The sequence below is a fragment of the Acartia tonsa genome, chromosome 3 (genome assembly GCF_053477335.1).
Source record: "Acartia tonsa isolate MP-2025a chromosome 3, ASM5347733v1, whole genome shotgun sequence".
Classification (NCBI taxonomy): Eukaryota; Metazoa; Arthropoda; class Copepoda; order Calanoida; family Acartiidae; genus Acartia; species Acartia tonsa.
Window position 1 is genome coordinate 12253391 of NC_137262.1, and position 27801 is coordinate 12281191.

General features: G+C 31.5%; 2 protein-coding genes across 2 annotated transcripts in view; both read right to left on the reverse strand.

Moving 5' to 3' along the window:
* LOC145313959 (RNA-binding protein 25) overlaps positions 1–27801 on the reverse strand; it is a 307513-nt gene that overhangs the window by 102820 nt on the left and 176892 nt on the right. The window lies entirely within an intron of this gene.
* Positions 21400–27787, reverse strand: LOC145313331 (uncharacterized). The gene is made up of 3 exons (XM_080152691.1): positions 27671–27787; positions 22586–22749; positions 21400–22483 (listed from the first exon to the last, which is right to left on the reverse strand). The coding sequence occupies exons 1-3, from the start codon at positions 27693–27695 to the stop codon at positions 21935–21937; spliced, it is 738 nt and encodes a 245-aa protein (XP_080008817.1). The 5' UTR covers positions 27696–27787; the 3' UTR covers positions 21400–21934.

Below are 27801 nucleotides of genomic sequence, written 5' to 3' on the forward strand. Positions count from 1 at the left end.
ATGATACCAAGGACGTCCAAGCTTTTTATTTTGGAGGGGGTAAAACTAGGGACTTCAAAGGGTTGGGGGGGGGGGGAATAAATCGTAATTCCCCCCTTTCAATGGATGTCTATGCATAATGCTTACAATCAAGAAACATTTACAAAGCGTAGCATTTCTATAATTAACACTAGAAAGTGCCTACGTTTTTGTTGATATATATCTTATTCTTTTAGGGTTTTTTAGACGTCAATTATTTTACATGTAAAAATAATAATATTATACAATAGACCCCCTAGAACGAATTCAATTATATGTCTTTTAATCGTTATTTTTCAGTTATCGTTTCGTATTATAACCACCTTTCCACGGATATTAAAATACAATATCATAAAATAAAGCCTAACAACAATGGTATAAATGTTATAGTGATTATATTAGTACGAATCGTGAATAATTGTCTGTAATACGAGGTTATACATCAATTTCAGTTACAGGTAAGAACCGGTTCTAATCCAGCGGATTTTAATCGGTTTGGAAGCCATTACTAAGCTTTTGCTTTAAAAGAATAAACATAGGAACCAGGATTCGGACAAACAATTCAACGTGCAGAATTCCCCACAACCCATTTCCTTCTTCCCCCTCTTTTTTCCCACTTACCTTTAGTTACAGGACAAAACAAGTTGTAAGCCACAAAAATATCTAAATTTTCATCAATTTGAAACGGAATTAATTTGCTAAATCACGGCTACTGTAGAATAATAAACATCATTTAAGTTACTTGAAATGAAAGATAACTTTTGCGGAAACTAAACCCTGCATCAAGATTCAAGGTACATATTGGTGAACTTTATCAGGGAGGAAGGGGACATTAGAATTTTTATTATACTAGTCCCTAAATTTTTATGACAACGTTTTTTTATAGTTGGCTTAACAACTTTGGAGACTTTTATTGAATTTTGATTGGTTAGTTCATATAGGTGGGAGTCCAAACATTTCAACTAATCAATTGTCATCTACAGAAGGGGTAATTTTGTGTAACATCATTGGAGATTTACATCAATTTATCCCGTTAGATCCCTGGAACTTTATAGAATTTTGTTTTGTTTCTATTTTGCAATGTTTTCGATGAGAATATAAAGAAAATGCCGAAAGAGGAGAATAATATGATAATTGATATATAATACGTGGATATTGTAAGAGATTCTCTCATACCTTGATAAAATGTTTCTCCAAACTGGCTAATAAAACGATACACCCCCCCCTCCCTTCTTATGTCTTTACCCCTTCCCTCTCATGACCTGGAGGAACATATTTGACTAATATATGAGAACTATATTGGCAACCTAAATTAACGAAAAAATTCCCCTGTCACATTATCCACGTATTCCTTATCCAATAATTTGATCCAGTTGAATATCAGCAAGGATAATGTTATTCATAGTTTGAGAATTATAAATAACAAGTAAAAACTTTGATACATATTCCTTTATTCATAGTTTAAAAATTATAAATAACAAGGAAAAACTTTGATTCATCTCATGAGGCAGTGCTGTTAGTAATACTATGTAGGATATTATAATTCTGTAAAAGATATGTGATTTTTTTCCTGCTATCTAAGAAAGGATGCTTAAATTTATTGTGTAGATTCCTCTGGTTATTATGTATACTACCTACTACTTTCTTTGTCATTTATTCCGTCGAAGATTCCTCTGAATGTTGAGCCTCTGCTCTATAAACGGTATTTGTCTGTCTGTCTATAATGCTACGAAGAAGAACGAGAGGGAATAGATATAAACACATCTTCTTGTTCGCTCTTTTAAAACCTTTGAGTACTTTTTTCAAACTACGATTGATTACTAGTTAGTAGCGTTCCTAACGAAAACTGTTATACTGTTTTCTCGTATTCATTCGAATCCGGTGGATAGGAACCGGTTCTCATCCATACGAAAAAACTATGTCTAGCATCGTATTTTATACAGCTTTCTATGAGTATAAAAATGTACAATCATAATATTAAAACCAGTGCCCGTCGGCATCTCGGGGCTAAAAAAACTGGTTTTAATCTTATAATTGTACATTCTATATCCGCGGACAGCTGTTTATAATACGATGCGAGAAATAACTATTAATTATCATTTTGACAGGTGGAAAGGTTGAAGACGAATTGTTCATTTATCTGAAAAGAAAAAATAATTGTGAATATGAAGATATCCTCAAGTGTTAATGACAATTGTCGCCTGACATATGTGTGTGTGAGTGTGTGATTGTGTGTGTGTGTTTCTGTGTGTATGATCTAAAGAGTATTATGGTATGGCTGGTAAATGCCAAGATGAAATCATGGGTAAAGCACGATTCAATCACAGAACAGAGTGTGCTCTGTTCACCAGGAAGCTAAAGCGATAAGCCAATGGCCAATAAAATGATGTACAACCCATATGATGATGCAAAAAATACTACTTTTGTAGATTATAATCTTTGGTTGAAAAGTTTAGACAATCAACTTAAAGAATCAAAATAAAAGTATCTAAAGTTGTTAAGCCACCGAATAAAAAACGTTATTAAGAAAAATTTGGAGACTAGTGTAATATAAACAGCTAAATGTCCCTTCCTCCCTGACTGCTCACGGACACGTATATAACTTACTCATATTGTCATACATTGTGGGAAGCTTAGTTTTAAAGAACGCCTTATTTTCTTTTAGTTAGTCGGTTAAGATCAGATGGGTTTCGATAGAGACCTGCAGGGTTTAGGCCGGTCGTTAGGAAGATATCTAATAGATTTACAGCCTTCTTTTTTTCATCTTAAATCTTCATCTACACTAACCTAAAAATCTTCATGAATCCTAATCAATGACCCCATCCTCTTCTCTTGTGCTCAGGATCCTTTGCTAAATTCAATCAAGACATGGAAATATACCCGCGGCAGCTCTTTGGCTTGTGCTAGAAAAAATATTTTCAAAAGGTTTACAAACTAAAATTTCTATAAACTTTCAATAAAAATTATGAGGTAGTGAAAAAGTGGATATAAATTTATTGGGATGATTATGTAGACAGACCATCAGACAGTGGTCAAAGAGAGGCTTCACTACAAAAAGGGTTGATTGTTGGAATGAAATGTATAATAACAGACTGTCATAAAGTTTTTATTCTAAAAGAATCTGTCTTTAAGAAAGTAAATTAATAAATTGCTTTATTTTTTTAAATTGCTCTATTTCGCTCTATCCCTAAAAGTTATTAAAGTGACACTGTTTAAGAAAGAGAGAGTGTTAGAAGCGGAAAGAGATGAGCTTGTTATTTATGTGCACCACGACATCACTAAATGTACACTAGTGAGCACACAATGTTGCTTGTTCTTTATGTGCTCCACGACATTACTAAATGTACACTAGTGTGCACACAATGTTGCTTGTTCTTTATGTGCACCACGACATTACTAAATGTGCACTAGTGTGCACACAATGTTGCTTGTTATGTATGTGCACCATGACATTACTAAATGTACACTGGTGTACAGACAATATTGCTTGTTATTTATGTGCACCTTCCATTACTAAATGTTCACTAGTGTGCACACAATGTTGCTTATAATTTATGTGCACCACGACATAACTAAATGTACACTAGTGTGCCCACAATGTTGCTTGTTATTTATGTGCACCATGACATTACTAAATTACACTAGTGTGCACACAATATTGCTTGTTATTTATGTGCACTACAACAATACAAAATGTACACTAGTGTGCACACAATATTGCTTGTTATTTATGTGCACCAAACATTACTTAATGTACACTTGTGTGCACACAAAGTTGCTTGTTAATTATGTGCACCACGAAATTACTAAATGTACACTAGTGTGCACACAATGTTGCTTGTTTTTTATGTGCACTACAACAATACTAAATGTACACTAGTGTGCACACAATGTTGCTTATTATTTATGTGCACCACGACATTACTAAAAGTACACTAGTGTGCACACAAAGTTGCTTGTTATTTATGTGCACCATGACATTACTAAATGTACACTAAGATTAATAAGAAATGCCGTTTTTGAGTCAAGACTTGCTCCCTTCTTTTACTATTTGTATCACACACATAAATTGACAATACATTGCAGCAAATTTTGGAATTTGAAATTTAAGAGAAAAAGAAAGGATGAAATTAGAAACCATTTGTTAATTTACAACTAAAATTGCATTTTTTAAAATTACGTTTTCTAAATTTAGTTTCAATTCGCACAAAGAAATTATTATCCGAACAGAAAATGTTAAAAACAGACCTATGTAAATTCATAAAGAACAATAAAATTTTTCCAGAGCTATCTAATTTAACTGTGTAGTATATGTCGGATAAAAACACTCACACACTCATATTTTAATTAAAAAATCAACACAGATACACACACGCACACATATATATTACATATTATGTTTTATCTACAGTGTGTTTAAAGAATGTTTTACTATATATGTTTTTTTTATTAGAATCTGACATTATATTATAAAACTAGGACTATTATATCCAATATCAGCAAAGCTCTTTGAAATTAAAAGCAAAATATGAATCAACCATTGAGAGTGTTAAAGATTAAAGAAAGATAAGAAGAAGGAGAAAAAGTAAGAGGTTTGAAAATAAAAATTTAGGTAAGAACAGACAGACAAAAAAACAAACAGACAGAAGAACAGACAGACAAAAAACAGACAGACAGAAGGACAGACAAATAGAAGAACAGACAGACAAAAGGACAGACAGACAGAAAAACAGATAGACAGAAGGAGAGACAGATAGAAGAACAGACAGACAAAAGGACAGACAGACAGAAGAACAGACAGACAGAAGGACAGACAGATAGAAGAACAGACAGATAAAAGGACAGACAGACAGAAGAACAGACATATAGAAGAACAGACAGACAAAAGGACAGACAGACAGAAGGACAGACAGACAGACAGAAGAACAGACAGACAGAAGAACAGACAGACAAAAGGACAGACAAGCAAAAGGACAGACAGACAGAAGAATAGACAGACAGAAGGACAGACAGATATAAGAACAGACAGACAAAAGGACAGACAGACAGAAGACCAGATAGACAGAAGAACAGACAGACAGGCAGAAGTACAGAGAGACAAAAGGACAGACAGACAGAAGAACAGACAGACAGAAGGGCAGACAGATAGAAGAACAGACAGACAAAAGGACAGAGAGACAAAAGGACAGAGAGACAGAAGAACAGACAGACAAAAGGACAGACAGACAGAAGAACAGATAGACAGAAAAACAGACAGACAGAAGAACAGCTAGACAGAAGAACAGACAGACAGGCAGCAGTACAGACAGACAGGAAGATATAAGAACAACATTAACACTGATATGCTAGCTTCACCAATATAATGAAATATTCTTTATCCACCCTGTATGTTATATGTATGGTATAGGTACTGAAGAAGACACACAATTAAGTTCACCACAAAGAAACAGTCCATATAACTATATACTGTCAAACATTAGAGCTTGCAATAATAGATGGTGTCTCAACAATTAGATTATTTGGTATTTAATAGAAAGGTGTTTCCTATAAAAAAAAACAGAAGCTTCACTCAAAGGAAATTCATATATTTTAATAATTACTCCTCTATAGTTATTATCTTTATTATTATAAATAAAGAATACACATGTTATAGATATTCAAATATGGGGATTTTAATAATTACTCCTCTATAATTATTATCTTTATTATTATAGATAAAGAATACACATGTTATAGATATTCAAATATTTATATTTTAATAATTACTCCTCTATAATTATTATCTTTACTATTATAAATAAAGAATACACATGTTATAGATATTCAAATATTTATATTTTAATAATTACTCCTCTATAATTATTATCTTTACTATTATAAATAAAGAATACACATGTTACAGATATTCAAATATTTATATTTTAATAATTACTCCTCTATAATTATTATCTTTATTATTGTAAATAAAGAATACACATGTTATAGATATTCAAATATTTATATTTGAATAATTACTCCTCTATAATTATTATCTTTATTATTGTAAATAAAAAATACACATGTTATAGATATTCAAATATTTATATTTTAATAATTACTCCTCTATAATTATTATCTTTATTATTATAAATAAAGAATACGCATGTTATAGATATTCAATTATTTATATTTTAATAATTACTCCTCTATAATTATTATCTTTATTATTATAAATAAAGAATACACATGTTATAGATATTCAAATATTTATATTTTAATAATTACTCCTCTATAATTATTATCTTTATTATTGTAAATAAAGAATGCACATGTTATAGATATTCAAATATTTATATTTTAATAATTACTCCTCTATAATTATTATCTTTATTATTATAAATAAAGAATACACAAGTTATAGATATTCAAATATTTATATTTTAATAATTACTCCTCTATAATTATTATCTTTATTATTGTAAATAAAGAATACACATGTTATAGATATTCAAATATGGGGATTTTAATAATTACTCCTCTATAATTATTATCTTTATTATTATAAATAAAGAATACACATGTTATAGATATTCAAATATGGGGATTTTAATAATTACTCCTCTATAATTATTATCTTTACTATTATAAATAAAGAATACACATGTTATAGATATTCAAATATTTATATTTTAATAATTACTCCTCTATAATTATTATCTTTATTATTATAAATAAAGAATACGCATGTTATAGATATTCAATTATTTATATTTTAATAATTACTCCTCTATAATTATTATCTTTATTATTATAAATAAAGAATACACATGTTATAGATATTCAAATATTTATATTTTAATAATTACTCCTCTATAATTATTATCTTTATTATTGTAAATAAAGAATGCACATGTTATAGATATTCAAATATTTATATTTTAATAATTACTCCTCTATAATTATTATCTTTATTATTATAAATAAAGAATACACAAGTTATAGATATTCAAATATTTATATTTTAATAATTACTCCTCTATAATTATTATCTTTATTATTGTAAATAAAGAATACACATGTTATAGATATTCAAATATGGGGATTTTAATAATTACTCCTCTATAATTATTATCTTTATTATTATAAATAAAGAATACACATGTTATAGATATTCAAATATGGGGATTTTAATAATTACTCCTCTATAATTATTATCTTTACTATTATAAATAAAGAATACACATGTTATAGATATTCAAATATTTATATTTTAATAATTACTCCTCTATAATTATTATCTTTATTATTGTAAATAAAGAATACACATGTTATAGATATTCAAATATTTATATTTTAATAATTACTCCTCTATAATTATTATCTTTATTATTATGAATAAAGAATACGCATGTTATAGATATTCAATTATTTATATTTTAATAATTACTCCTCTATAATTATTATCTTTATTATTATAAATAAAGAATACACATGTTATAGATATTCAAATATGGGGATTTTAATAATTACTCCTCTATAATTATTATCATTACTATTATAAATAAAGAATACACATGTTATAGATATTCAAATATTTATATTTTAATAATTACTCCTCTATAATTATTATCTTTATTATTTACTAAGTATATTTGCGATTACTTTTATTTAATGAAATCTTCCAATTTTTAACATGTACAAAACGGCCTGCTTAATTGCATCAAGATCCATGTCAGATCTATATAGGAAATAAATGTCTATAAACGAGCTCAAGTTTTCCAAGGAATATATGATTAAAACTCATAGTGCTCCAATAATCCATAATAAACTCTCATTGCCCAGAACGATAAGACCCATTATTTTACTTTATTAAAATTAAATTCATTTTTTTCATTTCATGTTGCTATTTACCTTATATTGATGTATTTAATTTCTAATCATAAAAAAGAAAATTTAAATTTATAATCTGATAAATTTAAGAAAACTATGTTTTAAAAGAATTCGATTGTGGCGACATTTTGTGTGTTCAAATATTAAACTAAAATTGTAATCATCATCATTAACCCTTTGGTGATGGTAATGTAAAGAAAAAAATATAATTTAAAAAAATCTTTTAAAAATCATTTGAATTATTAAATATTTACTTTCTTTTAGATAGTAATGCCGGGTGAGGAAAATAGATTTATTGAGAAATAGATATGCATATAGAAAACTAGCCAATAGGGAGATAATTATATCGAGCCAACTCTAGTTGTAAATAAAGAATGCACATGTTATAGATATTCAAATATTTATATTTTAATAATTACTCCTCTATAATTATTATCTTTATTATTATAAATAAAGAATACACAAGTTATAGATATTCAAATATTTATATTTTAATAATTACTCCTCTATAATTATTATCTTTATTATTGTAAATAAAGAATACACATGTTATAGATATTCAAATATGGGGATTTTAATGCCCGTTCTTCTTATGTTCTATGTAGTACAGTAAATCAAGGCCCTAATAAAGTACCTAAATTTTTTTTGGTTACAAATTCTGTAACTGATTGATAGCAACATAGCGACAGACCTTTGTATTGTTACTGATATCCCATCAATATTAAGAGTTGTGGCAATGCCTTAGCACATAAAAAGGTGCCACTTAATACCATTCATAGTTGAGTCTTACAGACAAATATCGTGCAATCAAAAGGGTTGGTTGTCTATAAGGCGAATGGACGCTTTACACCGCAATTATAAGACGCGGAGTATGTTTCAAGAATAGATCTAGAACCCGAGGTCAAGTAAAGCCCTTCGAGGTCATCGTAGTAAAAGAAATATGTTTTTTTTATGGATTTATCAATTACTGAGGTGGATTCTTAAAAAAAAATTAGGGTCGCTGCTTGCTGGTGAGGCAAATAATTTTTGTGAAAAATCCTCCAAAATTGCATAAAAATCTCCAAAAATTAAATAAAATCATAAAAGGGTTATCAACATAAGATTTTGATTAATTTTTGTAGATTTTTTAGGTGATTTTGGAGTATTTTTTACAAAACCAATTTTGCCTCGCCAGCGAGCAGTGACCCTAATTTTCTTAAAGAATCCACCTCTGGTGTCTTTTTATTTGTTTTCTTAACCATTTTTCCATTTTGTTGAGGCCCTACAGTATATTCTACCAATGTTATATGTAATGAAGGAGTTGGGTAACACACAGACACACACACATAAACACTCAAACACACGCACCCACTCGTCCCATCTTCGGTATTTAAATTGTGTGTTGTAACGGACCGCTGGATGTAAGAAGAACAACCTATATTCTTATTTAATACAGGGAGTAAGGTAGGGGACATTGGATCGAATATTCAATTTTTAGGAGTCTAAGACTTTAATAGGTACTGGCTTAAAGGGAATGTGCAAGAATTTAGCAGGTTCTGACTGAATTTGGGTACTGGCGCATCATTGCCGCTAACTCCCTGAGTTAGTTTTGAAAATAGCAGACGAGTAGTAATAAACTTAATTTCTAGCAGACGGCGGGTTTTGAAATTTTTTTTCTCATTAAAATATCATTTCATAAATAAAAACTTTATTCTGATATTTTTGTAATAAACAATCTAAGAACCCTTAAATTCAATTCTTGTGTATGGTGGTATTTTAAAATTTAGAAATTTGGAGTGAACGAGTTCCAGGGAGATTTATCTAGTAATTAATTACGTCAGTCTGATGTACTGTATCTAATTTTCAAAAAAATACTTTTTATCTTAGAACTTTTTTCTTATTATATATGTAGTATTTCTAGATTTGATTAACATACCCTTTACAATTCTATTCGAATTTTCTGGATGAATCTGGATTTCATGGCCTTTCAGCGAAAATTAAATTGAATTAATTGTCCATTGTCTCCTCCCTTACTCCCTGTATTTAATATGTATTACGACCATGGTTAAAGGGAACAGTGAATTAATGCAAAAAGAATACACGAATGTTTTTTTAAAAATTATGTCAGTTATGGGTCACAGCTGGTTTGTATTTTATCATCATATACTCCATTTGCTGTGCAATTTGAAGAAAAATTGTCCTTGTTGTGGAGTTTCTAAAAATCAAACACATAGAAAAGAAAAAAAGAAATAATGTCTGTTTACTTATCACGTAGTCTCTTTGCTGGCATTATTGTACCTAATTATAATAGGAATTACTGATCTGAAGATAAAGACGATATTTAAACTTAATGTAAACTTTCTTTATTTATCTTATTGTTACAAGAATCAGCATTCGAAATTTGAAATCTATCGGACAAACTCTAAATGTAAATATAGCTTCCCTTTAAATCTTTATAATAAAGTAACAGGATTTTTGTTTGTTTGTCTGTACCGGAGGATCTCGCTAACGGCTGAATCGATTTGGTTCTCCATATCAGGGTAGCTTCTCATAGGCCCCAGGAAGGTTTATAACTATTTTGGGGGAGGGTACCACTACCCACCCCAGCGAAAAAAGAATTATTTTTGGTAAATAGCTGATTTTAAAATATATTGAAAAGAAACAATTGTACGTGTCCCTAGAGGCCTCTAGGGGCGTAGCCGCTAGTACGCAATATAAAAACTACACAATTTCAGTCATCTTTAAGTAAAATTAATTATTTTTTCAATTTTTCATAATGATAAAGCATGAATCGCTAGAAAATAAGTTATATTGAGTAAAATAAATTATTCTTTAAATTATGTATAATAAATAATCTTCTTTCTGTTTAATCTTTTAAAAAATATTTAAAAATATCTTTTTGTTGATTTAAAACAAAACAAAATTATGTCAGTAGTGAGCGAAGCAAATGAAAGCTATTAACTTCTTTGATGAAAATAGAATAATATACAGTGAAATAGAGAATTGGTAAGGTTATGCAGTGTTAGAACTAGCGAATATGCCTGTAGTCTCTAGGAGCACTTGAGGCGATGGGAAGTTGACTGCCTCCCCCATTTTAAATAGAAAAACAAAACATAAGAATGTTCAGTTTTTTTCTAGAGCGATTTTTTTGGTAGGGGTAATACCCTCCCTGGACCTGCATTTCAATTATGTAGAGAGAGAGAGAGAGATCCTTCGTTACACACAGACATAAATACAGCCATCCTGTGCATTTTGATATGATATGATATTTAATCCTGTGCAACTGCGCGCCTCTTGCACGGCAGCTTGCAGGTCTACTTGACCATTTGCACCAACATACATCACATTAATGGCCTTAATAATAACCTTATTAATTACAAAGTTTTAAGCTAGGGGCGATAACTCGCTGCTGGTGCCGGTACAGCGAGTTAGCAACAAATATGATTATTAAAAATTATAATAATAAATCAAAGTAGGCTGCAGCTGCTGGACAGTTACACTTGACCCATTCTTTCTGGTTTCTCCTTAGCCAAAAACTGGTCGGCTCTTAGAGGTCCTGCAGGCGTGCAGGACCCTTTATATAAGGATAAACCAAAAATGAACCAAATTAATGACAATACAAAAGTATGATGAACATATAAATAGAGTAGCTATGCAGCTAGAAATATATTGCAATAATATTCATGAAAATTAATTTCCAGACGAGACTTTAGTTATTTCTTGACATTAGAATAGACATATTAATATTACATTATACAAATATTTATAAAAGATATAATAAACCTATATAATTTCTGTATTTTTAGTAGTGAAGCTACTCTATAAATTAAAGTTGTCAGTCCGTATGTCCGTCTGAAAAGTTCACCTTCTTCATATTTTCATCAAGTTACATTAAGATTTTGTCAACTAATTGGGGTGCTAGATCGATTGCTAAATTTTTACATTATTATAGATTTTTAAAAGATCTCGTGATTTATTTTATCATGTTTAATGTTTACTTTTACTTTATGTTCACTTTTTTCTGATGTCCATCCATAATTTTTGAGCTTTGCTACTTATGGACGTTGTCATCCTTGTTAAAATATAGTGTGTTCAATGTTAAGAACCTTTCTGTACCTACAGAAGCTACACTGTATAGGATAACGATATCACTTCAGCAGTTTGCGAGCTCCTTAAATACAAGCACACAAACAAACAGGCATCCTCTTCCAATTGTGTAACTATATGTCTCTTTTATTTTACCAGTTGCTTTATCCCAAGCCTCTATATAGGAAAGGGAGATGGAGATGAGTAAAATGGCCTAAAACCACCCTAGACATTAATGAAGCTTTCTTAAAAAGTATACTAAATTAGGACCAGTATCTTTCCGAGATCTTAAGCTTCCGTCAAAAAACCTCACTACTTTAGATCAAACTAGTTGTTTCACCCCAAGCCTTTATATATGAAAGGGAGATGGAGATGTGTAAAATGGCATAAAAACACCCCAAATCATCTAGTGGCTCTGTATCCGTAAGGTCAGAGACAGAGATACAGCTAGAAAAATAGTTTGAAACTATCGCAAGACTTTTGTGAAGCTTACTAAGAATAGAGAACCACATCGGTTTAGTAGTTATTAAAGTCTTAGACTTCAGACAAAAAAAAATATTTATGTAATACTAGGGGATTATAAAATTTAAAAAAAAACTTTGGTGGTGAGACCACCAAAGTTTTAATTACCTGCCTAAAAAAATTGGGGGTTGATTTTTCTTATTATTTTGGGGGGGTTGGCGGTGCCCCACCCACTAAGAAAATAGCTTAAAACCACCACATAACCAGTAGATATATTCCCTGAAGAGTAGAATCCAATCTGCTCAGTGGTTACCGAGATTTTAAGGGACAGTCGGACGGACGGACAGACATCAAGCTACTTTATATTATAGATGATAGGAAGGATTTTGTATGATAGACAGCCAAGAATAAAATATAAAACTACATATATAATACATCTATTATATTTCAGGTTAAAAATACACGTGAATGAATAGATTTGATTTAAAATGTTGTCATATTTCTGTGCTACGTGCTAGGAATAAATTCTTAGTTTTACATGAAATAATTTTGTTCTGACTTTTGTTTTTACATCTGTAACTGTTACACACCTTTTGTCTGTTAGAAACCCCCGTCTTGTAACAAATGCCTAGCTTCTACATAGAACATTAGTATAACATTTGCTAGTAACAATGCATTAATTACTACTTGGATCTTACACCAGATTATCATGCACTCTGAAACTTGTAGCAGGCTAAAATAACAGACGACATTTTTTCCTCTGTCATAATATCAACACATATTTTATATCCAGTCTATTAACTTATCCAGACTTAGATGATCTTTATTGAATTTTAATTTTTGATCTTCATTAAAGTAAAAAATAGCCGCACTCACATTTTTAAAATTAATTATAGAGATGCTATGCTTACAGCAACATTCCTAATCATCTCAAGACTCTCCATTTAAATAAACAAAATGAACGGGAAAATAATTTATTACTAAATTTTAGTAACTAAAAGTTAAAATTTCAACATATTTAAAGTTTAAGTTAGAGTTGACAAGCTTTTTTGCATATAACATTGCTAATTGCGATTAGAATTCTTATATTTATTTTGAATTTGATAGGATGATTCTAACATGCCTAAATTATCGATCATATAGGTCTATTTGTTGAGGACGATAAACATAAATAACATAAGTATCAAAGCACAAAAAATCATGGATACTCCTTGGTACTTGGAATCCTCACCAAAAAATTTAGCTCTATATAAGATTAAGCACCCGATAAAATCAAATTTCCTCCATAAATTTACGGACGGACGGAGACAAGGTAAATTACAGATTAGCTTCGCTTCTAATAATTGATAATACCCTAAAACATGAAAAGCAAAAAAGTTAATTGAACCTAAATTATCAGAATATATGATTAACTTATTAACAATGTAATCTCTTGAATGCACATTTCAAAATCAAATTTATACAAATTAGAAGTAACATGTTAATTCAATTTGGAAGCCTTTTGGGTTATTACACACTTTTCCCCTCACGAAATATCCTATCTTAAAAATTATCTACAAATTTTGATTTTTATGCATTTATAACATGCATATTAAACTCATATAATACATTATATAGCAGGGGTCGTGAACCGCACTTTGGTTCTTTATAAAGTAAACAATTATTATGGAGGGAGGGGACAAAATCTCTGTAAATAAAGGGAAATTTTTAATAACTTGAAGGAAATAGGAAGCTAGGATAATCACGCGACTAAAAAACTCAAAATGCACTGCAAATTTTTTATTATTAATTTCTAATTAGTCCTAAAACAGTTATTAAACTAAGGAAATCTGTTAATTTATAATTTTACTAGCGGCTACGCCCCTAGCATTTGGGGCTCTATATTTGAAGGTCAGAAAATAGCTTAAAACCATACCCAGACTTATTTATAAAAATAAAATATCCTAAAACCATCTCAGGGCTTATACTGAGCTTCCCTCTAAAGGAGAACCATATCGGTTCAGTGGTTAGCGAGATCCTTCGCTACAAACAAAAAAGCTTAGTACTTTATATTATACTAGCGGCTTCGCCCCTAGCCTCTAGGGACTTTGCCCCAAGAGGTGATAAAAAAAATTAATATTTATTGTTTTTAGTGAGAGAATGTTGCTATTCTTTCATTCAAAATAAATGCTGGAATAAAAAATAATAAAGGGCAGCCTGCGGCAGCCTGTAGCAGAGCAAAATAAAAAATAAGGGGGGATTTTTTGGTTTTTGGGGGGGTTAGAGGTGTCCCACCCCCCAAGAAAATAGCTTAAAACCACCACAGGACCAATAGGTATATACCCTCAAGAGTAGAATCCGATCGGTTCAGTGGTTACTGAGATCTTAAGCTTCAGACGGACAGACAGACGGACAGACGGACAGACAGACGGACAGACGGACAGACAGACGGACAGACATCAAGCTACTTTGTATTATAGAAGATTTAGCGGTGCATTTTGAGTATCTTAGTCGCTAGATAATTCTATTTTTACGTTTTCTTCGAGTTCCTTAAAAGTTTTACTTTTTAAATTCACTTTAGTAAATTATACTAATAACCAAAGTTTTATAAACAAGTTCTCTTCAAAACCTTGGGTACTTAATACAATCTTGTTTCGTTGGTAGAAATTAGCAATATCCAAACCATTCCACAATAATTTCAATTAAAAAAGGGAACATTTTGTTTATCAACATCAATTTATCGTCCATTTTCTTACCCCTTTCGATCTCTAGTATTTATGATATTTCGCCAGTTGTTTGATTCATTTATCAAATTCTTGATAATTAACCTTATATGACGTCAATCCATCGATAAAAGATGATTAAATTTCAAAATTTCATAAATTCTAATAGCTTGTAAATTATTTGTAAAAGTAGTTTCAAATTTTTTTCTTTTAAAAATATTTGGTGGATTTTTGCGGCTAAAAATCCTTTTTCCCTCATGTAATGCATATTTATGGTAATTAGTTTTAAATTTATTCAAAGGTTCTGAATCTGCTCGCGCTCAAAATAACAAAATTATTAAAAATTCATGATATTGATAGTATAATATAAGTCAATATGTACTAATAGTTGAAACAAGAGCATATGTGTCCTAAATAAGCGAATTAGATTAAAAAGAACATAATTGTAAGAAATGTCAATAGTAAAATATACGATACTAGCGGCTTCGCCCATAGCCTCTAATCGACCCCACTATTTTAATTTTAGTTTTAAAAAGAAAAAAATTGGGGGTGGGGGGTTATTTTTAAATTTTTTGGGGGGTTGGGGCTATCCCTCTCCCCAAGAAAATAGTTATAAACCTATGATAAGCTACCTTGTAAAGGAGAACCCGATCGGTTCAGTGGTTAGCGAGATCCTTCGCTACAAACAGAAAATCAGGCAGAAAGACATCGTTCTACTTTGTATTATAGATTAGAATAGCTGTTCTACTAAGTTTACGCACTGATGAACTTGGTAAAGATATGACACACCCTTACCACCAGACTATATGTTTATCTGGGTGAGGGGGGGGGGGGAGGAGAGACCACCCACAATTTATGGTATATTCATTGAAACATGTAATTCAATACTCATAATTCTTTTAAAGAAATACATATTCAATTTGCTTACAAAGATTAATCAAGTTTGGAATAAAAATCTAAATATTATTAGAGCAAAAATATTCTACAAGATGTAAAAGGCTTTCTGTCAGTTATTATTAAATGCAGTACATGAAAAGATCAAAATATAAAAAGTATCATTTGGTACTTTTACTGACCTTCGTTAATGATGAATGTTATCATTCTTATTTGGTTAATAAATTTCGAGACCCATAATCTATTTTATATATAATGTGAAGAATTTTATAAAGTCAAATTTAACTTTTTACTGTTAAGAAGAACCTGATCGGTTCAGCGGACAGCGAGATCATTCGGTACAAACAAACAAACAGACAGACAGACATAGTTCTACTTTGTATTGTAGATAATAAGAAATTAATTTTTAAAAATCTGTAAAAGTTACTCACTGGCGTATGTTACCAAAAAAGAGAAATACGATCTGCAGCCATTTACGGCTTAAAAGTCCATATATGCCATGCTACACAAATGTAAACTCTATAAACCCAGGACAGGAATATAGAATCCAGGGATAAGGGATAGGAAACCTGGCCATAAATTAGGTCTCGGCCTGGTTTTGAAAGGGATCATGCAACTTTTACCATTTGCCTAATTTAATGACCTTACTGGCGGACGGCTCATATTGGCTACCGCTCTAAACCAATAGTGTTCTGTGATTTGGGCTTGTTTTGTATCAACCAATCACCAATTGGCGGAGCAAATTGGTGATTGGTTGATACAAAACAAGCCCAAATCACAGATGGCGGAAATTTTAGAAGCAGACAATTATAGAAAAATAATGATTTCGTCTGCTACGAAAAAATAAATATAAATGGTGTTAGATCACATTAGTTTAATTATTAAATCTGCTTAGAGTTAAACATTAAAAAAGGGCCACATAGAAAAAACAAAAATAACGGGATTATTTTTTTGGAAAGAAGGTAGCTACGAATTTTCATTTGGTAGTTTATAAATTAGATGTTGTATTTTGAATTTTAAAAATTTATTACGGAATTGATACAACACCTTCACCCTAATTTTTGTACAATACAACACAGTACAGATATATCATTACATTATATCCAGTATAGTATCCAAAGAACTTGATAGAATGTTACCCAAGTGCATATTTATTTATTTATTTTGAATTTTAATTAGCAATGAAATTTTCAAATAAAATTTTTACTCATTTATAAAAATGCAAATAATACAAACTAAAATCTGTCTGAGGGAAACCCAGCGATAGCTTTCTGACAGTTCAAATTACCAAAGTAAAAGATAAAAAATTTTGGGAGAGAAAAAACTTCATTTTAACAAAAGCCATTAATATATAGGTTTATAAAAAGTTATGTTTTTTACTTTAAACTAGCTACCTGAATTTGATTCTATACTTTATCTACACACACACACACAGCTTTTTCATTAGCATTTTATACGAACCACTGCGCTATCCCAAAACTGGTTTATTAGGCTAGAAATAGGCCTAGGCTTGAAATAGGCCTGAAATAATATTTTCCTACGTTTCCCATCCCTTATCCCTGATAGAATCCAAAGAAAAACTATTTTACCTCCAATTTTTATCATAAAAATCATTCAATAAGTGTACAACACAATATCCCCCCCCCCCCTCTAAACTTCAATCTCATTTTCCAACTTTTCTAGTCAATGCAGAGCTGGATCTTTAACTCATTTTAATGGTGATTTAAAGATCCAGCTCAGGAAGTTCTAACCATGCAGGGTCTACAACAACTCCATCACTAGAGGGCATAGGCCCTGGGGGGCTCTCATATCCTTTACTTCACCTAAATCTACCTTTAAAGTTTGATTGTGATTCACTAACAGTTAAAGGGACATTGCAAAATATTTATGTAAATTAGGTACAATTAAAGTACTGAATTGAGCTGAGCTGGATCTTTAAATCATTTTAGTGGTGAGCCAGATCGGGGTGAGCCAATTTTCCAGCAATGAGAGCACAGCATTTTATGAAAGGCCGCGCTGTGATTGGCTGAAACTCGGCTCACCCCGATCTGGCTCACAACTAAAATAATTTAAAGATCCAGCTCTGATTAAAAATATGGATTTAAAAAAAACATTATCTTTTCTTGTCATATTCCTGTCCATGTGCAGTTGCCCGTGTGGTATTTAACACTTATCCAACATTCATATTCACACCAGACAACATTCGCCCCTAGACTCTAGGGGAGGGCAGGAGAGGTGAGAAAAAATGGCATAAAACCACCTTCAGACATTTATAAAGTGTCTCTGTAAAGTACAATTAATTCGCACTTGTATATTTAGAGATATCATTAGTTTCATACCAAAACAATACCTTACTACTTAACATTATATTATGGGCTGCACCCCTAGCTTCTAGGGTTTTGTATTAGAATGGGTAAAAAGAACTAGGAAAATATCATTAAACCATTCCAAGACTTGGACCTTAAGATACAATAGCCCAAAACCATCCCGGGTCCAATGTGAAGCTTGCCTTAAATTAAAAACTATATCGGTTCAGTGGTTATTGAAATCTTAAGATTTAGACAAAAAACTAACTACAGGATATACCCTCATACCTTTTCAATATGTAAAAAGAATGGTTTGCAGTTTTGCTTATTTAGGTAAGCTTATGTCATCAACTTAATGACTTAATGACTTCATGAACTAACTGATATTAGGACGAATCCTATAGGTGTCCTTTTTAGAAGGCTAACTTTGAGGTTTAAACGTTTTGTTTACTATGGAAATGTCAAATTTAACTTTTTTCTAATGTTGAATAATAAATATCTTTGGGTATCAAACAATTTTTGCAAACATTAGAAAAAAACATTTTATGCTTTTGAACTTGTCAAGTCAACAGTCCAAAATTTAAACGCTGAAACAATTTCAAATTTTCTAAATATATGTTACCAAACAAATTTCTGAGGGTTAAAAAATAAGATTAAAGAAAAGAATAGTACATCTAAAAGTAATTCAAATTAGTACTAATGATTACTTCTAAAACAAAGAAAATTGCTATAGTACTAGCAGGGGCAGGCAGCCGCGCATAAGACGTCAATCTAAACCCGTTTTGTTCTTTAAAAAACTGAGTGAACAAGTTGCTGTATTAGAAAACGGTTTAGACATCCATTTAATATTAATTTCGTTTTTATGCGGCTTTTAGAAAGAATTTAGGTTTGAATCTCGGCTTACCACAGCGTCATAACTAAAGACGTTAAAAATGGTTCCTACTGCTACTATTTCGGGTGTGCGACATTAATATTTAGAGTAGGAGGATGCCTTGGCCCAAAACAGGCACAACTCATTACCATGCACAGTTAGGACCTCTCAGACAAAGGTCGTGCAATCAAAGGTTTGGTTGTCTGATAGGCGAAAGGACGCTTTACACCGCAATCATAAGCGGAGTATGTTTCAAGGTGCGTGAAGAGGTCTAGTACCCGAAGCGACCCCTGGAGTCATCATCTATAAAAAGACTTTTACGCTGCTGCTGAGCCCTAGTTATAACCCCAAAGATTTATGTGTATAATTAAGATCTATTCAACTAAATGATGGATTTAAATTAGTTTTTATATTTCTTTTTGACTTAAACATGGAAAATGATCTTCAAATAAAAATCTAGAAATATTTTTCTTTAAACTTTTTACCTTTCAAATGACTTGAGGCAAACCGGACTTTTTTTTTATGAATTTTCTTTATTTTTTTTCTTTTTTGAAATCCTAAGCTTTTTGTCCTTTTTTGTCATCATAAAAACTAAAAGTAGTTTAATATTGATTAAAACTAATATACCAATTAGTTTTTAGAAATTGTGAGTTGTTTTGCTTAATCATTAATTTGACAATTTATATATAACCTCCAACATTGATTTAAAGGTTTAACTATCCTCATCTTTTTTGTAAAGATTTATAAATCTTTATAGAATATTAATTAAATTTTTGGACAATCAAAAAAACTCATTAATAAACTCAAACTTTAAATACTTTTAACAATAGTTTGATTATTTTCTCGCTTTCCTATATGTTGTCAATCAAAAGTCAACTTTTATCTTGTAAGAAAATAATTTAGAAAATTAGAACTCCCAACTTTGTTTCTTTGAATTCAGAATTAGTAAACCTGGCAATTCTAGATAAATCAGCAAAATTTAGCAAAATCTTTACTGAAAAGTAGCATAAATTAATCATTCGAAAAATCAAGAAATTATAATAATATTAAGCTTTTTCTGATTCTTCTCTCCCATTAATTTGGAATAGTTTGTTCTTTAACAATGAAACTTTCCAAAATTTCACCATTGATAAAAAAAACACAATTTTTGAAAAATCTGCAAAAGAACGTGTCCTAACTTTTGTGATTTTTAAAAAAGTAGTTTCTAGCTAGTCGGTTTTTTAGTAAGTAGTAGATGTAAAATGATCCATAGAATTTAGATATGCAATCGTTTTTTTTTGTAGACCTCTTATCTTTGAAGAAATTTAAGTTTTTTTAAAAATTAAGTTGGTTTTAAGGCACTAAAACGCAAGAAAAAAGAAGATAATTGCCTTTATGAACAAGATCTTTAATTTTACACCTTACTTTTTTAATTCTGTCATGTAATTATGGAAAAAATCGATTTTGTTGAACCCCGTTGAATCAAAACTTTGAACTTTGGGAGCTCGTCATGAATGGTTAATACAAAATCACAAAAGTTAGGATACGTTCATTTGCAGAAAAATCAATTAACAAAAATAACAATAAATAACACAATCATTTTTTTGTTCAGCATGTATTTCATTTTTTTTTTTTGTAAATAAATAATAAGAAGATATAACACATTTACACAAGCAAAGAGGCATTTGAGCATCATTTTATAATGTGAAAGGAACATGGGGGAAATAGTTGGGGGGTGAGAGGGAGGGAGAGATCACAGCATGGTGAAAAGGGTTATCATATGGCAAAAGGAAGATGAGAAAAAATATGGGAGGGGGGTGGGGGGCAAGGCAAAAAGGAACAGGAAGATGGACATTTGCACACAGGGGTTGATGATAATTTGCTTGAGGCGCAATTGAGGATTGTGGAGGCATGTAGCCCCCCCACCCCTGGTTGTGCCCCTGCAGGGATCAAGGTCAGAGAGACCCCACACTCAACAACACAACATTCAATTCTCACATTTGAGAGTTTGCATGTTGGGCATAGATGTGCATGTGTCTGTCTGTCTGTGTGCAAATATCAGGAGGAGGGGGGGGCGGAAGGAGGTAGGAAAGGGGTCAGACAGGGTCAGGATAGGATTATGCATGGAGAGGGAGGGAGAAAGGGGGGGCTATTATTTGACTTTGAAGGACAATGGGTAGGATCTTTTTTAAAAGACAAAAAAAAATAAAAAGGGGGACATATGGGGGGGGGGTGCATAAGATCTCAGCTTTAAAGCCTAATCACCAAAGCAAGTGTATGATGTATTTTTAGTGCTCAAATCCCGGGGATAAAGGGTGGACAAAAAAAATAAGAATTTTGTTTCTGGACTGATTCTTGGAGGCAGTCGGACAGAAGAATACAAATAGATATAATTAAAATTAGAAACTAACTAAATAAGGTTGGAAAAGAATAATAAAAAAAGAAGGGGAGATTATTTGGAAATTGAAAACTATATAGAAAGTGAATAGTAATGGATTATTCATACTGTAATGGTGATTTTTTATAATATTTTGTGCTTTAATTTTTTATATTATATATATAATATGTGTTGTGACTAGACAGTTGATATTCCTTCTTAATAATTATCATATTGCAACAAGATTCTCCACAGATCAAGCCAGGAGAATCTCGAGGTTTTTTTATTTTTAATAGTTTCTAAAATAGATACAGTGGGGATATAATAAGGTGTGAGTGTGTGTGACAGGGGAAGTTGGTGCAGGTCAAATTATTGCAGAAAAAATATTAATTTATCCTCTTCTGTTTCCTCGTCTGTTGTTGACGGCGGCTTGGTTAAAGGGTTGGGAAGGTCCGCGGCCGTTTCTAGCATTGCGGGCAGCCTGCTGGTAAGCGGCCTGGGCGGCGACGGCAACATCAGACGGGGCGTCATATCCTCCAATGGGGGCAGAGTCGGGGGAGGCGTAGCTGGCCTGGGGGTTGCTGGCAGCAGAGTTGGCCTCACGTTCGGCGGCGATTTCATCGTTCAGGCTGTACAGACCCTCGGCCTCGGCACAGTCAAAGTTGAACCACCAGTCACAGATGAAGTAGTTCTGGTTGAAGATGGTGCCGTTGGGGCAGAGGAAGCTATACTTGGCAAGGCCACCTTGTCCGTCAGCGGTGCAAATGTGGAACACCTGGCACTCAGCCTCGGGATCTGCGTAGTATCCTCCATCCACCTGTCCGTCGCAGGCGAATCCGGTTTCGGGGGCTTCGGCGTAGATGGGGTAGTCTTCACCGGGGATGCCGGGAACAGCCTTCTCCAACATGGCAAGGTTGTCATCTCCTCCGGGGGCACCGGCCTAAAATTAATTGGGTCAGTTTTCATCCATTTTAACGCTGGAAAAGTATAAAGGACTAGAATAAATTTAAATATCAAAACGTATAATTTTCTAAATACTTACTTGGTATTGGCTCTGGTCAGTGTAAGTTGGCTGGGGGTCGCTGGCGGCAGGGCTGGCATATCCGTTATCAGCGGGGGCAGAATAGCCGGTACCGTCACGGCCACCACGGGGCCTCTGGCGGCGGCCACCGCGCTGAGCTGCGGCTACTCCAAGGAGGGCAAGGGCTGAAATAAATTTTCAGTTAGTAAGGCAAGTCAATAACGTGATTTAATGGTTATATTGTTATATCTGGAATACAATTTTTAGGTGACATTTAAAGATCATTTTTTTTTGTAAGAGCTAAGAAACAGAAAGGATAGAATTACCAAAATTATAGATTTTTTATAATTATTGCAACAAAACTGAAATAATTGATGGGAATAAAAATGTAAAATCACAAAGAAAGTTTTTAAATTGTCACAAATTTTTTTTAGAAATTGCCATAGCTATCAAAATTTGATGGTCAAATGTCCTAATCACCTTTTTTTATGTTTTATATGATTGGCATATCATATTGTACTCTATAACTAATTGCCAAAAAGTTTTATTTAAAAAGTAACATACACACACATATAAATGCTTACAAGCCACACACACACAGACAAACACTCTCTTATTCTGCAACCATCCACACATAAAATGCATATACAATTATTATATGTAGCAAAATGTGTGAATTTTATTTGACAGTTTGACGTTTTCTGACATACAGTTCTACCCTGTAGATGCGCTTTCAGCATTACTTTCATACAAAATCATACACTTTTTTTGCACAATTTGCGCACTTTTTTCTCTCGCCAGAGAAAAAATGTGCGAATCAATGAAACTGCAATTAAGATCACTTTTGCTTGCTTTGTGTGTGTTCGCAAGCTGTTAACTTTTACTTATATATAATTAATTTCAAATATATCATTTACTTTTATTTAACTGTGCTTTAAATTTAAATCAATAAAAGACAAAAAAACTTACATGAACTACAAATCGTTTGTAAAAAGATATTTAGATCAAATGAACAGACAAGGATAAATTATTGTGATGACAACTGAAAAACGCCCTTTTTCTTTGCATATAAAGCCCATTTGAAATCTACCCACCACCATTACGAACGAGCATTTACACCATAAGGAAGTGAGTTCAACTCTGTATATGAGAAACAGCGTAAGAAATTTATCTAGGCACGATTCTCTATACAAACAATGGATGTAGAATATACGTGGATAATATAACAGGAGAAAAATTGTCGTCAATTTAGGTTGCAATTTCCCCTCCCGCTTTTCTTGGTCAGGCCGATTATCCAGTGGGATGAGGATGGGTAAAGAGAGGGGGGAGATCGCTATTTTAGCCCGCTACAGAGTACACTTTATCATATAACATGAAAATCTGGTGTAAGATCCAAGAAATAGTACATCCATTATACAAACACAATATGCTTCTCAAGTATTTGATTTGTATTCAAATTCAAACGTCTACCGATTTGGGGCGTTTCAATTAAAAAGAAATGAAAGAATATGCATTAAGAAAATTATTTCTTTTTAATTGTAAAGAAAAAGAGTTACTTTGAGTTTTGAGTGTAAATTCTGTTATTCTATCATCCTAGTCACGAGTTTTAGAATAGATTCTAAGAATCTTGGTGCGGGCTTTTTGTGTACTGCAGGGATATTAAGGGATAAAACAATAGACGATGATGATTAACGAAATTACCCCTCATGCAGTTTAAAGTTATCATTTAAAAATATTAGATACTGGTTTGTTTAAAGCAAGATTTGATTAGATATCCACAGTTCTCAGAATAACAAATGAGATAATGTTTTTTTATAGAATATGAGTTTCCAGTCCAATGTTTCCTTCCTCCCTGGAGCAATGTATATGCATCTGGTTGTAAGGCATTATTTTGGGAATGCACCATGCATACAAATTTTTATACATGTAAACCAACCATACCATACTATACATACATATGTATACTTAGTATGTACCCATATCCTATATATGCAGCTGAGGTTGGTAATATTATACATACAAATCCCTTAAATTTAAAGCAGACTGAGTTTACCACCCCCCACTCCACTGCCAAATTTAAAGTTTGTGAAAAACTTTTCTTAATTTTTCTTGTAGATTAGGTTATGATTTAAAAATGTTAGAGAGCCCTATAGTGTAAGTAAAACAACTGGGATAAGAAAATGTTATTGAATATAATATAAAATGAAAAGGGGAGTTTGAATATAATTCACTTGCGGTATATGTAATTTAACCATACTAAGCCATATATGTTTACAAAGAGGGAAGAAAGATGGCCTATGGTTGTAAATATACACAAAAATTTATTATTTACATTGAAGCATGTACTTTTTTTAAGTGTTTAAAAAAACTATGCAATATGATATGAGAAATAAATGCGCGAAGAAAAAAAATAAAAAAAGGCGCGAATTCCCAAGAAAAAAAGTACAAATAAACAAAAAGCAAAAATATTCTTTTGTTATCAATCAAAGGAAATATATTTTTCATCAAATCAAATTTGAACCAAAGATAAGTAAAAATACAAATTCTAAAATAAAAATTGCTTTGATTTGTAGCCAATGAAGCGATGAACAATTTTGCTTTTTTTAATAATTGGGGTCCATTTAGCCGGTGTAATAAAATAATTCAAATATCTTCCATTCACTCGGCCATAAGTTTAAGATTTCTAATTTTAATTTATTTTATAAACACAAAGAAAATTGCAAAAGCAATAAAATAAGAATTATGTCTTTGATGATATTTTATATTATTATTGAAAGAATTATAAAATATTTTTAAAATATCCCAAAAAGTAATATTCTTTCTTTAGAAATACTTTTTTTAGTATATCCACCCAAAAATAATGATACCATAATAGGCCAATGACAAACCAAACCCATCCTGCCCCCCCCCAGCTCCCCCCCCCCCCTGGAAAGCCACCCACAAGGGTCTCATTATTACGGTATGATAAATACCCATATGTATTATGTATATTATTTATATTTTTTTCTAGCTGTATATCTAATATGCTAGATACATCTATTACACACTGTAAAAACTGCTTTGGTCCGGAGCTTTACAAAGTGTCCAAAAATAAGTGGCGTGTGACGTCATAAAAATTAGGGATGAGAGCAGAAGTGGGAAAGGAAACCACTTAAAAAGAGATGGATCTATTGACGTCACACGGCTTAATCTTTAGGACACTTTGTAGAGCTTCCTTTAATTGCCACAAATCAAACCGTTTTTTAGTTTAAACTCGTTACTGATTAGTGATTAATATGCAATTAGTTTAATAATTCTTGAAAAATTCGAGATAAAAATCTTGTAAATACATTATTTGGATAAAATTGTAATAAAAGATTTTAATATGAAAATACTTTTTACAGTGCATATCTTTGTATGTTTGTGTGTGTGCTATTTTTGGGCAATTTAAAGACATTGAGCTGGAATGGTTATTGTTTGTCGTGATATGGCTTCGCTGTAATTGCAGCTAACAGTCATAATCTTGTCATAAAATATGACTTTTTTCTTTACATATCAAAATCAATTGTAAAAGGCATAAAGCTCACATTAATAAATCCTATCATATATAAAGTTTTTTGTCTGTCCTTGTAGGTCCTTAAAGATCTCACTACTACTGAACCCATCGAGTTCTCTATTTCAGAGGAGCTTGGTGGTTTCAGGCTATTTTCTGACCCATCTCTATATTCCATTCGAGACAGAGCCCTTAGATTCTAAGGGCTGAGCAATTAGTAGATATAAATGTTTTTAAATCCATGTATGAAATATATTTATCAAATAAAATGCAAGGATTTTAATCCAAAAAAGTAATCTGTATTTTCACGGACAATTTGGTTGTGAGTGACTCTAATTCTAATTCCTGAATATTAACAAAAACATTCTGAATGATGAAGATTAATATTTTAATAAAATAATTCTGCAAAACCAGACATTTTAAATTTTTGTATATTTGGTTTTCTAAATTAAAACTCAACGGTATAACTCAATTAGTATTATATTCATTTTTGGCTCTATATGATTAAATTGATAATATAAAGAATAATAATCTAAATTGCTAAATTAATGTAAAATCAAAATAAGATGAAATAATAAAAATGTCCAATTTAAACTTAGTCATATGCCAACTTATTTCATGGAGCCTGCTTTCAATAAAAGAAATTATGGAAACTTTTTATGAGAATCCATCAGCTAATTGTGTGTATGCTTAAACGATATATAAAATTAATTGGATGTTGAATCAGATTTTTATGTATTCTGATAAAGTGTTGCTCGCAGCTGGCTAAAATAACGATACCACCCATTCAACCCCCTTTACTATATCCCCTCTCCTCCTACTGGATGAAAGAACAGATCAATAAATGAGGTGTATATTAATTTTCCCCTTTCAATATATCCACATATATCCTATATCCATTGTATGCTTTATTTTCCAAACTAATCACCATAAAATTCTGGCACATTTCCCCCCACATTTCTTATCACCCGCACCGCACTGTTAAGCCGCAATAATTCCGCAAAAATGAGATTTGGAGATAAATCCTAAAATTATTGCAAAAGCAAAAATTGCAAACATGTTTTTTTTTGTAAATGAACGCATCTAACACACACAGAAATTAGCCACAATTATACAAGCGCACACAATTAAAAATGTAATATGTGATAGAGCCATATTATGCCATCATGTGATTTTCATATGATTTTTGCTAAAAAAAAAGCTCAAAAAAAGGAATAAAAAAGTACCAAGAAAAAACTAAACCGTTAAAAAAGAGGTCTTTAGTTTGAACAAACTCTAGACAATTTATTATTTTTGTGTTTAAAGAAGGGTTTTTATTTTAGTAAGACTTTTAGAAAAATTTAGATATGGCATAAAAATCACAAATATTTAGATATCACTAAATATAATAATAATGACGGCTCCATATGATCACATTTCTTTTTGTTATCGTCATATCATTATTATTATACATATATATGGCTCTATCACTTGTTATAAAGATCACATATGTCGGTTATTATTATGAATAATGGTTATTCATAAATATTGTTATAGTATGATGTATGTGTAGATGAAAAATCATGGATCACTACCTAGGACGAAGGATGTAGTTTTCATGATGGAGGGAAAGGGGGGACTGATGAATTAGACCTAGAGCATCCTCTTTATATTGGGTTCCTACTAGGGACCCGTACACCGGCTAGGGTTTGCCAAACTTTAACCT